This window comes from Cyprinodon tularosa, unplaced genomic scaffold (genome assembly GCF_016077235.1).
Source record: "Cyprinodon tularosa strain WSP-4 unplaced genomic scaffold, ASM1607723v1 ctg190, whole genome shotgun sequence".
Taxonomy (NCBI): domain Eukaryota; kingdom Metazoa; phylum Chordata; class Actinopteri; order Cyprinodontiformes; family Cyprinodontidae; genus Cyprinodon; species Cyprinodon tularosa.
This window is the reverse complement of record NW_024038679.1, coordinates 975,829-989,226: the sequence shown is the minus strand read 5'-3', so window position 1 is coordinate 989,226 and position 13,398 is coordinate 975,829. Positions and strand designations below refer to the sequence as shown.

Genomic DNA, 13,398 nt, shown 5'->3' with positions numbered 1-13,398 from the left:
TTCACAAAAAAGAAGACAGTTTGATTGAATTATTCAACCAAAACTACTGATTCTTCAACATACAACGATGCGGATGTGTTATGTCGATCAAAATATTTATTTTATTCTGAAAGGCTTGATCATTTCTACAAATACAGTTGCAACATCTCGCAAGAGCGCATCTCGCAACTTCAAAACAAACCTGTTATCACAGGCATGGACAAAGAGACTTTTGGAAGTGGATAATAAACCAATTTTGTATGATCCTACAGAGCCTTATTACAAAGACACGCAATAAAAAAAAAAAAAAGTTTCAGCTGAACTACCCATGTGCTGGATGCCTGTGGTGAGTTTTAATGATGTCATATTAAATGAAGCGTTCGTTACCTTTTATGGTACTCCTATGAATTAACATAGTATATATAATATGATATCCTGCATGTCTCCTGGAGGTCCAAGGTAGTCAGAGTGATAGTGATGATGGTTAATGAGGCGACTTGAAGCGTTTCATTGCCCAACTGTGTTCATGCTGCGTAGATACTGCCTCACAGAATACTGACACCTCCTGGACCTTTAAAGAAACTACATGCAGCTGATTAGACAGACTAAACTGAATTGATTTGATAGCCTAGTACAATGATAGAATTAAAATTATTGCAGGTTATATTGTATTATTTCATATCAATGTTTACATTATATCTTATAATATCATCTTATAATAGCATAATATCTTTGATAGTTTTAGATACAGCCATTAAATAATCTAAACATATATCATAACGTGAAATGTGAATGAGGATGCTTGTGGACTCATATTTTTAAAACAGTAAGTACAGTAAAAACAGTAAATAAACTAACAGCCAATTTGAAATTAACTTAAATTCCGCTAAGTTGAGTGATAACTGAGAGGAAAAGGATGACACAATGAGAAAAATGTAATAAAAACACAAAGGAATGAAACGTTTCAATTCATTTTAGGCGGCTCCAAAATTCTTGATAATTTGAATGATAAACCGCAAAAGAAGAGAGATTTTTTTAAGCAGATGCATCATGTTGACAGATTCGGTTTTAAACACAGTTTAGTGAGTCAGTCAGTTAGAAACAGCTCCTGTATTGGTCACATGACTTCCTAAAAACGACACGCGCACCGATACAGTGTTTAGCTCTATGGGCTCCACGCATGCACCAACGCATCGGTGCAACGGTGTTGCTGGACCCATCACTACAGAGTGGGCAGGATGGGAGGAGCATAGGAAGCCGTAGGAATGGCTTCACAGAGGCGGTCTGGAACAGAGTGGAGAGGTTAGAGAGGATATGGATTTCAAAGATATCCTACAACAGAAGCACCACAGTTACATGCTACTCTTTCCGAATGGAGGGGACACATCAACCTCCGTCACCCTTGTTATATCAGCTGAAATAAACAATGAAACGCACAAAACATTTTTCTGAAAACAGAACTGAAAGAGGCCTATGATGGTTAGCTTGTATAACTTCTATAAAGATTAACATCATCTGATAACAGGAGCTCATTCAATGTTGGTAATGGCAGCCAGCTTCCTGCAACTCCCAGTAAAATCCCCTTCAACTTCCAGCCACTGGAGTCACCCCCTCCTTCTCCTGGTCGTGCATATTTGTTTTACTCTGACTCCAGCCTTTCACTGAATTACAGGGTCTGACCAGCAGATGGCGCTTCTTTTTACATCTTAATGTCCACAAATCAAAAGGAATTGCTGCAGACCAGCCAAGTAAAGTGGAGAAATTTTGAGTGGCTACTACTGTAATTACTGGACAAACTCCCCTGTTTCTAAAAGAACGTCAAGTTAAACTTAACTGTTGTATTGAATTACTGGACCAGTCCAACAGACACCCTGAAACGTCCGGGGTTTTAAGCCCTGCTCCTTCATAAATTATCTCCACCTGCTAAATGCTTTGCTGTTCTCATTTCCTCCTGTTTGTTACTCCTTTTATTTTTTTTTTGTTCGTGTCTCTTGACTTTCACTGGACAAAAAGTCCTTCTGGTCCTCAAATGCAACAAGAAATGGAGGTTGGAATGATCTATGGCTGCTTTTGCTTGTCTTTCTCACTGGCAGCACATTTTTATACAAGTTAAATAGAAAAGTCTGAGAAGTTATTCCCATTTCAGCTACTTTGACCAAACATGGCGACACAAGATGACGTCTCCCTTTGATTGCACCACCCCCCTATGTATCTATGAACTTGCTATCTAAGTAATGAGAACACTTTTGATCACTTTTCTTCACGTTTGCTGATAAAAAGCCAATTTTGTTACACACTGTCCCTTTAATGATGTCTTATCATTAGCTGTATGGAAAAAAACAAAACAGAAAATAACTAAACTTTTGAGTAATATTATAATTTAGTCATTGTGTCGGTATAATTATGTTATCATTCTCTTAGGTGAGTAAAAATGCTGACTAAATAGAGAGCTCCGCTGTCTGGCCTGCTCTCTGTGAATCTGTGTGTGCTCGGGCTGCTGGCCGAGGCTTTGCTTTGGCACCACAATCCCCTCTGCCCGCTGGGCCTTTTAAGACATCAGCTGTTGCACAGATTATTTTACCAACATGACAAACACCATCCAGATCAAACACATGTCTTTGTACTGTGCCCTGGCCAAGAAAGTGAAGCAGATCAACACATAAAAAGCAGTTTACCCACTGCAGGCTCACCAAACAAAGCATTGGAGTCTGCAACCCAGGGTGCTAAGAATGAGCAAAACATCTACCTGGAAGGAAACTTAATAAACAACCAGCTTACCTGGAGCATAAATCCTCAAAAAATACGGCTTGTGGATTTTATGTAGCATTTAATGTGTCGCTTTTGATCGTCTTACATTTATTTCCACTGCAGGAAATATCGGAGCCGAGCTGTCATACAACAACGTTGGCATGTTCGTGTCATCGGATGCAGGCAATAGCTGGAGAGCGGTGAGACGCACATTTAAGTTTACACCAACGGCTCACTGAGCTGGAAACTAGAATTAAACTTGGACAGATTGAAAGTCTGGTCAAAGCCTAACAGCTCACTTTCATTTGGGTTTTTCAAACAATGTGCTTAAAGTAAAAGGATGAGAAAAACACCTGAGTGTCTGCTGCATGTGAAATAGCAACTTTAAGCCTTTTTTTGCAAAACTGTATCGCAGAATTGCTGCAAAGGTGACATCATGGAGCTTTACAGATCAGTACTCTAAGCTTCCTCTTTGCTTATGGATTCATATCTCATAATCTCTCTGCTTATGGTTTCATAGTTTCACTAACAGACCCGGTTGATGCTAAGTTTCTCCCGATTCCTCTTTAGCCATCAAATAACCAGAGACAGGTAGAAGGCCCTCAGGTTCAGCTGCTAGGTTGCTATGGTAGCTGCAGCTAATTAGCATGGGGATTATTATGAGCCAGGATCTTTCAATTAGAAAGTGTGTATAAAGTGTTTCATATTTTGATAGTCACATTTAGGGCAGCAACAAAATTTTCTTATCAAATTTTTCTAATCAATGAATCTGGTAGTAGCGATATATATAATTTAACAGTTTAAACCAGAAACTAAAACTATGGAAGTTGTGAAGTTCTGGTCAGAGCTTATTGAAGGACAAAGAAGTTTTCTCCTCCTAAATGTAAAATGTTTTAGGTATTTTTTTTACATTTTTGGTATATTTACAGCTCTGAGTGGGCTGCTCAGTCAGCTAATGGCAGTGTTGTGCCTGAACGCGTTCATTGAACGAAAGTTCATGAACTCGTTCATATTTTGGGCGAACGTGAACTGAACGTACTGCATTATTGCCTGGTGAACGTTATTGTGAACAGGTTCATTCTGGTGTCTGTGAACGGCAGGCTCTCTCAGTTCAACTCCGTTCAACAGGTTGCCAGATTTCTATAAAGCCCTCCAGGCGAAACCCCGGCTAAATCACACCGTAAACAGGCCTTAATATGTAGCGGGAAAAACACCCAATCTGGCAACAGCAGCTACCAGCGTCGTAGCCTACAGCCGCGTGCGTCATCAAAACAAAATGCAGCGTGGAAGCAACAGCAGCATGGAGGCGACTTAAAACAGGTTTATGACCAGGTGGTCGGTGAGGATGATGGCAACAAGTTTGCCCGCCGGCTTTCAGTAAAAAAATCCGCACTTCAGTAACCTTAAATTCCTACCTCAGCCTGGTCCCTCAGTTTGTGTTAGTAAAATCTTCTTGAGCGGAGGTCTTCAACAGGGGATCCGCGACCCCTAGCGGTCTACGGAGGTACTGCATGAGGGTCTGCATGGTTAGTTGATACTTTTATATTCCCCCCCTGCATTTTTTTCCCCCACTAATTGAAATGTCTTTAAATACTCATTAACATGAAATCAACACACTGTAGTAAACAGATAAATGGAGGCAGAAGATGTCTTTCAGTCATCAATGCTCACATTCAGCGACACACAGGAGCTCTTTCAAGCTGGGCACCGTTTCCTTCACAACAACCAGGAATCAGAATCAGAAAAACTTTAATAATCCCAGGGAGAAATTAATTTCTTTACATTACTCCATCTGTAATAGAGTGACTATAGGACACAATTTCATACAATATATATAAATAGGGGGTCCCCGCTCCATCTCGCCATCAGTTTGGGGGTCCTTGGTCTGGAAAAGAAGACCCCTGTTATTGAGGGTTTTACTAACCATGTAACTTGTTTGTTAAACCTGCCTGGTATAATTTTCCAGGATTCCTTTTTAGTATGTATTGAAATGGAATTTCAAATGGAAAAAATTATAAAAAAAAAAAAAAAAAAACATTTGCACCTTAAAGACTACTTTCCTATTTTTCTTTTAATAATTACTCATAAAAAAGACCATTCAAGCAGCACATTTTTCCTGATGTTTTTGAGAATATACTGTAGGGGTGAAAGCTGCAGCTGCTACTAAAGTGTGAAGTGAATGGACAGCAACAAAGCGTTAAAGCAACAATGGGGAAATGCTGTCTCCTCAATGCTAATGTAAACCCTGGTTGGAGAAGGATTCAAAACTGGATATGAAGATGAAATCTGACGCACAGTTTCAGTGTTACAACTGCTAAAATAATTGCTGTCTGTGGTTCTACAGTAGGCTATGGTGTAATTGAGCAATATATGACAAAAAAAAAAAAGAACTATGAACTAGTTCGTTTTTTGGAATTGTGAACTATGAACTGAACTAGTTCATTTTAAAATGTGTGAACTGAACTTTGAACTAGTTCACGTAGAAAGAGAACTTTCCTAACACTGGCTAATGGCATTAGTTAATGATTAATTGACCACTAAATTAGTTGACGATTCAAACAATTCACCTGATTAATTGTTGAAGCTCTAGTTTCAGACTGCATGTGCCATTTTTTTCTATTATTGGTGAGCAAAATCAATATCTCTGTGATTTCATTTTAAATCAGTATAGTAATAAAATCATACCCCTAAAAATGTTTAGTGGAACAAAAGGAGAAACCATGGCAGAGGTATTACAGGGGCAAACTGGTAAACACAAGCTTACTGTTCAGTTATTTAAACTAAGATTGTAGTTCTATATTCAGACACATTAAGGTTACTGTTAGGCAAAAATAGATGAATGAATCAGCAATTATTTGTGTCAGTGACAACTTAACAAGCAAAACTAATAAAATATGTGATTTTAAATCAGATGATGAAGACATGGGGGATCCAGTATAGGCTGTATTATTTGTTATTTAATAACTTCCCAATGTTAGAGGTGAAAGTTCATCCAAATGATCGGTGAGAACACATGAGCCTCATGTTGTCAAGGTTGCTAGGCAACCAAAGTGAGGGCAGGAAGGCTGCTGAGAGCTCAACCATCCCAATTCACTGCTGATCACTTCTGACTTTCACTTTTAAGAGTGAAACGGGTCCTTTGAAGGATGCAGACCCTGAATTTAGTGTTTTTCCAGCTTAACACCGTTTAAAGAAAAAAATCTAAAAGCAAAGCTAAGCTAAAAACTTACAAAACAACTTTGGGCTTTTTTTTTGTTTATTTCTTTTTATTCTGTTTGATATTTGTTTCCTTTGTTTTTAGGCCAAATATTAACCTTTTTAGAAGAGTTTGGTAAAAAGTGGGCCAGGACAAACTGAGACAGTACTAGATATTTATCAGTTAATAGAGTGGAGCCTTACACTATCATAGGCATGCTGCTGTTTATTAATTGAACTGGTTGTACGACAGATGTCTATATATATATATATTTTTTTTAATTATAAGCAATCAATTACAAACTTCTTCCCACATGGTACATGGTCAATAAAGCAGCAGTTATATTATATAGTTAATTATCTTTAAGGTTATTAATAGAATTTTTGGGCTTATGTTAGTAGTTGTGTGAGTAGTAGAGCATAAATATTTTCTGCTCTGTTATACCTTTTTTTTAATTGTGTTCTATTCTTTTATGCCCTTTTGTATTCTGTTGTGTTATACTCTATTCTGTTCTATTATATTCTGTTCTGCTGTGCTCTATTCTATTATGTTATGCTCTATTCTGTTCCTGTATGTTCCTTTCTTTTTCATTCTGTTCTGTTATAATATAGTCCTTTATGTTCTGTTTTGCTCTGTTCTATGCTGTTCCATTTTTTTCTGTTCTATTCTATTATGTTCTGTTCTATTCTCTTCTACTTACTATTTACTGTTTCTATTGAAATTAAATCTGCTTAATCATATTTGTGTCTTATGTCAGCATAAAGAAAATATATTTTTAATTGAAATACTTTCAGTAAAAAGATCAAATTCAAGTTTTCTGGTATCACAAATTCAGTGTCCTCTCCTAAATTTCTCAGTGTTTACTTATGCAAGACATATCTGCTAATGTTTCCTCTTAAATTCTGAAATACTGGATATGGGGAGATTTTTAAAAGCAAATTCAACTGGAAAATAAAATCCATTGGTCCTTTGTGACATATAAGAAGCTGAAGAGGTTCAATATCTTCCACAGTAAGGGCTTTGTCAAGATACATTTCCTTAAATTAACAAAATATAGATATTTTTCATATATAATAAAAAACTGTGATTAATAGATAATTTCTTAATACTTCTTTCTACTTTCCTTCTTGAAAACCTGCCTGTGTGGCCTGAGGCTAACATACCAGGTAGCTGGCTGGCCTCATCAATGGCTGCTTGGTTTTTACATCAGAGTTAGCGCTGACTGAGCAGCAATGCTAACGCTGAACATCCTGTTCATTTAAATGTGTGCATGTTGCAACAGCATCATTCTTTTGTCAACTCTGATATTAGCTTTTCCTGAACTGATGTTGAACGACACTGTAGAAAAGACCTTCATGTTTTTAATTGTTAAATTATTTCCTAAATAACTCTGATCAGATGATGTGTTTTTCTGCTAAAAACATCAAAGTGAATTTCTTCTGTCTCACACTGACTGCTCCTCATGATGCTGATGCTGGGTGAAGCGCTCTATGAAGTGCATCCATTTAAACAATTTATTAGTGCCATCTGAGTAAAGTGGATTCAAACAACACAGACGGTTGAAATGGGTCTGTTATACTCTATTTAATGATATTCAACCACAATCAATCAAAATGATTTCTACTAAATGATATTTCAGACAAAGAGGCATAGGATAATACGGAGGACCAGAAGAGTCAGTGAAAACCAAATAAAACAGTTTCACATCTAACATTATAATCATAGCTATAAACATTAAATTGGAAAAGTGTTTTGTAATTTCACAATTAAATCAGTTTATTAAAAATTATTTTGTACATTGTATTTATCACTCAATCAATAAATACGGCATTTTCAAAATGCATTTTCACATCCTACATCTAAACAGAGATTTTAAAACAATTAATTGACCTAGTTATAAAGACCCTTATCAATGATTTAAAATGCTTTCTCTTTTACAATTTTCCTTTTTGCTTTGCATTTGCAAATGCTTTTGGCAATTTTTTTTTTTTTTTTAACTTTATCGTTTCTCAGTGGCAGAGCTAGAAGGGGGCCAATCACTAACCGCCTCTGTTGTTCATTTCTTTTTCCCATTTGAACGTCGTTTACCACCAAGCAGTTCCTCTCTAAACCAGAGGGTGGCAGCAGTAATACTCTCAGCTGTAATGTCCCACAGGAACTACCAAGATTTTTCCTGTTTTTACAAAAACTGCTAGCAAAATACATTTTATTAATCCATTACTCACAACAATATACTAACAAAAAAGATGACAAAGAATTTATGCTCTTTTTCAGAACATTTTTTATGCATGACTCAGTCATCTAAAAGTCGTCTGTGAAATTAAAAATAAAGAACATTGCTTAACTTTTTAAGCGTGTGTATTATGTAGAACCATAGATTTAGACAACATAGATGTTATGTTTGTTGATTTTTTAGCAATTGATTCATGAAAATCTAGTCTGTCTTTACTGATTTATCTTGAAAAAACGTATGTTATGCTTGTTCATTTTCCAGTTGGTACTGCATGATTAGTGTAGATTGACCCTAAATTGGTTTCGGCCCCAAACAGTTTTCTGCCATTTCTACTCAGGGAGGGACCCTGGTCCCCTAGAAACATTTTGTGGCTCTGCTGCTGCCCCTTATATAAAGTATCTCAGCAGTTTGGAAGCAGCTTATAAACAGTTTCTTAATAACTTATTACCAGCTTAGGAGTACCTTATTAACAATGCAAAAGGCTAAAAGGAAAAGGGAAGCAAAGAGGGTAAAGTAAAAAATAAAAATAAAAATAGATATCGCAAAAGGAAATGCAAAGTTTAAAACAAAATGGAATAAGGAATAATCTTTTTAAAATACTGATAAGGAAATGTAATTATAATAATATTTTTTTAAAAGTGGGATTTGAAAAGATTTTTTCAACCTTCTGTTTTTATTGATGGATTTATAAATGCAATTTACAGTTCCTCTTTGATAAATGATTTTCAAATTCTTAATCTTTGCTCTAAATGTTAAATTTGAAATAGCTGCATCTATTTATCACTGACTGTCGTTTTCCTCCATAAGTTAAGGTTCTGGTGTTGTTACCTTTTTTTCGCTGTTGATGTCAGATCTTTGAAGAGGAGCACAATATCTGGTTTCTGGACAAAGGAGGCGCCCTTGTTGCAGTGAAACAACCATCAGTGCCAACAAGACATCTGTGGTAGGTCCATTAAGAACACTTTGCATCACAACTTTTGTTTTTCTAATTGCCTCACAGATCTTAATGTCTATTCTAATGTTGAATCACGCTTTTTATGGTCCAAAGAAGGAGCACCATGTCGCAAGTTGATCCATTTACTGCTGCACTTTGTGCACAGTCAGAAGAAAGAAGTTGTACTCTAATTTGATAAATGTTTTTTTTTTTTTCTAAGCCAATTATCATTAAGAGTCAGAAGGCCCCCCCTCAGTGTTTTCATTAACACGTAGCCTTGCACTTGCCAAATGGAAAGCGTACGCTGTGCCTCAGTGCAGACTAATCCAAGTGAGACCAGATCTGTTCTCTCCTCACTTTTGCACCAATTTTGAAATTAGTTTTAGAAGCAGTGAAGTGTGGCCAGCTGGGTTTTTGTCTCCCTCCCAATTTCAGTGGGATGATGCAGAAAAGAAAAAAAACTGACTGTTCTGAAAAGGCCTGTGTTTCCACAGCCGTGGAGTGGTATGGCTTTCACAGCCAGTGTTCAGTTAAACACTTCCTCTGGCTGAATCCTAGAACAGGTGCACATCAGTGCTTTGCTGTTGTCACCGCGCTCAGCCAAGTGACAGCAGTCGGCTTTCTGAAGCAACGTGGTGGGATTTTCTTTTCCTCTTTTTTTTAACTGCATGTCACACTCGGATACTTCTAGTTGTTCTCACCTCAGCACCGATGTTGATAAGCTGTCAGGATCAATAGAGCCCAGTAGCCAGTGATGAAAGCTGCCCATTTTTCTTTTTTTTTGCACTGTATCACTCTCCCTTTGCACTTTTGTTTTTAAAACATAAAACACTTATATTCCGGTTTTTCCTTCTCCTTCTTTCTTTGTTGTTTTCATCGTCTCTGAAAGACGTTTTCTGCTCCTTTGCTTTGATACTTGACAGTTTCTTAAATATCCCTTTAATGTTCATCCTTCTGATATTTACCCAAAGCTACAGTAGCTAATTGCACGGTGACTCTGAGACTTCTCTGTTGAGACAAGCCAGTCATCCTGATCCTGACCTAAACCCTCCCCTATGACCAGAATTAAATGGGGAGCGTCTGCTTTCCGTGCCGTCGCTGATGCCGGCTTTGTGACTGTAATGCTTTCTGACACAGGGTCAGCTTTGACGAGGGAAGGCAGTGGACTCAACACACCTTCTCCCAGGTGCCACTGTTTGTGGACGGAGTGTTGGTCGAGGCTGGCGCTGAGAACCAAATCATGACGTAAGTACAAAAATTGTCTGACTTTAAAGCAGTGTTATATGTCGATATGAAAAACACCAAACACGGTTTGACCCTGAGAGAGTGAGCGGGCACGATGAGAAAGCATGAACAAACGTGTTGCCATCTGCTGGCAGCTAAAGTAGTAGCCATTCAAAATGTCTCCACTTTCTTTTATGGGCCTTTGGCTGGTTCTTGGCTGGTGTTCCCCTACAATTTCTTTTTAAGGTTTCACAACAAACCACTGAAAAAAGGTTGGAAACTTTGACCTCAGAACAAATACGGCGTCTGATAGAAATCTGGTCAGAAGATTTTTTTCACGAAGAAATTGTCCGTTGGACAGAAACAAACAACATATACAGTAGTAGCCATTCAAAATTTCCCCACTTTCCTTGATGAGCCTTTGGCTGGTCCTACAGTAAGCTGGTCCCCTACAATTCCTTTTTAAACATCAATATTTGTACTAAAATATTCTTACTGTCATGATTTTTGACATGAAGATCTAAAGAGAAGCATCATCTTCAAAAATCAAAGAAGAAGGAGGGAGTCACTCCCGTGACTGGAAGTTGGAGGGGATTTTGCTGGGAGTTGTAGGGAAGTGGTCTGCCATTCGGCTGGCATTTGACTGGGAAGGGCCATTTTGAATGGCTGCTACTGTATTCAGAATTGACATAGAGATAGGTGATGAAAGTTGATGCAGCTACTAAATAGATCCTAACATGAATCCCTCGGGATAAAGCAAGAGCGCCTTTGGTTGAAGACCAATACTTATTCATTTAAAAAACTGATCTGCATCAACCACAAATGCGAAGTCTGTACGAGACTGTCATGTCTTGTTTAGTTAAATTGTATAGACTAATACCCCTTTCCCAATGGCCTGATAAACCTGTTTAAACCCTGGAACAATCAGTTTTAGTGGCAGTGGGAACAGCTCACTGACACGGGAACCCCACCAACCCGCTAAATTACTCAACTTCTGATCTAATAAGCAGAAACAATTCTGTTTAGATTCGATAAATAAAATTACTAATAAATGAGCAAAAAAACAAAATGCAAAAATAATAAACCAGAAGGACACTCAAACCTTTAAAAAAAAAAATTGGATGCAGCCAGAGGAAGTAACAACGTATAAATATAAAAAATGTCAAATAACGTGATTATGCACCTTGAACAGAGGTCCTAACCTCTATAAATGTTTCTTTGTTGTTTTAATCAAACTAAAAATACAGAAAAAAAACTTTTACAAATATTTCTCATAGATGCCTCCAACTTCTGCAGCCTTTTATTTTTTTTTTTCCTCTTGTTAAACAATTTACTGGAAGGTTAAGGGAGGCCAAGGCTGCTTCCTGTCAGGATTAGTAGATCAATTTTGTTTAATCAGAAAACATTTTGAACAGGACCTCTGGGCCCATTCTTAATGACCAGTGTCTGACTGAGGGCAACATGCTGATTCATTCTGCTGAATAATACCTTTATTTTAGAAAAATATTAAAAGTTTCTTAGATGTTCCCATCTTGTCATGTCCCATGTCATGTTCCCATCTTGGTACTTCATACTATTATATTTTGGGAAAATAGATATAAGACTTTACAGTTACAGGATCATTATAAATCAGCTGCAGCCACTCTTAGACAAGGTTTCTTGTGAACATTAAATGGCATAAAATCATCGGAGTGGAAGCAGTTCTCCTGTGTGGATCTGTGTTTATGGATTGCAAACACGTTTTCATGACTGACACCTATAAAACCACTCTCCAAACCTATTGACTGAAACGTTAAAAGGTGTGCATCTAACAGACCACAGATTTCCATAGTCATATCCGCTCTCTGTCTCCAGAACAGCCACATCACAACAAATACAGATCCTGTCATTTCCATCAACTCTCTGTGTCACCCGGTAATCTCTAAAACTCAGACACATGAATAACACGATGTATTTGTCCCTGGCTGCGATAAATACTTTTCCTGCTAAACATTTTTAAAGGGATTTTTTAAAACTAAAATATCCAACACGTCATCACACAGTAATCTCCTTTAGTTTCTCCAAAGACAGTTGAAGATTAAAAGTGCTGAAATTATTTAAGTAGGAAATAAATAATAAACTGGCTACTCAGTGGTGCAGTGGGTAGCACTGCTGCCTTGCAACAAGAAGATCCATGTTCGATTGCCTGGCCCAGGTCTTTTTGCAAGTTTGCATGTTCTCCCTGGGCATGTGTGGGTTCTCTCCGGGTACTCCGGCTTCCCAACAGCATGACTGTTACGTTAACTGGCTTCTCTGAATTCTCCTTAGGTGTGAGTGTGTGTGTGAATGGTTGTGTGTTTCTGTGTTGCTCTGCGATGGAATGGCGACCTGTCCAGGGTGAACCCCGCCTCTCGCCCGTAGACAGCTGGAGATAGGCACCAGCAGCCCTCACCACCCTGCTTGGGATAAGCATGACAGATGAATATATATTATATATTTATTATACTCATTTTAATGGTATGTACTTATTTAATAACTCATTCTGATCTATTTTTAAACTGTTAATATTTAAATATTTATTAGATCAGGGGTTCCCGTACTGGGGAATTCACTGATTAGTGAAGGAATCGTGAGATGATTTTCACAATCATGATGTGATCCCTGAGGTATATAAAGAAAAATGTTCCATGAAATTCATAAAAGTATCATGAAGTATGCAGATAATTCCTTTTAGATGGTAAATTTTATTTATATTGATACCAATATTACACTAAATACATCCATCCAATCCATATTCTTCTACTTATTCTGTCTGGTTCCTCTTTCCGGAGAGAACCAACGCATGCACAGGGAGAATGTGCAAACTCCAGGCAGAATGACACCAGGCTGGCAATTGAACTCAGAACCTTCTTCCTGCAAGGCAGCAGTTCTACAAGCTGTGCCACAATGCACCCCCCTTACAATTATAAAATGTATAATTAAAACAATTGAATGTTCCATTAATTAATAAAACAAATACACTTAAAATAAAAAAGTAAATGTCATTTCAAAAGAGTTGAATTTTGCATTTTAATATATTTATGTAAAAAGAGTGAATTAATATTA

The 13,398-nt window shown here is 37.4% G+C and overlaps 1 protein-coding gene across 1 annotated transcript in view; it reads left to right on the top strand.

Annotated features, from left to right (window-relative positions):
* Nucleotides 1-13,398, top strand: part of sorcs3 (sortilin related VPS10 domain containing receptor 3) — a 409,108-nt gene that overhangs the window by 312,142 nt on the left and 83,568 nt on the right. Inside the window, exons 12-14 of the mRNA XM_038283178.1 lie at nt 2,851-2,927; nt 9,008-9,099; nt 10,228-10,335. Of these exons, the coding sequence (XP_038139106.1) occupies nt 2,851-2,927; nt 9,008-9,099; nt 10,228-10,335 (277 nt within the window). The remainder of the gene's footprint in view (nt 1-2,850; nt 2,928-9,007; nt 9,100-10,227; nt 10,336-13,398) is intronic.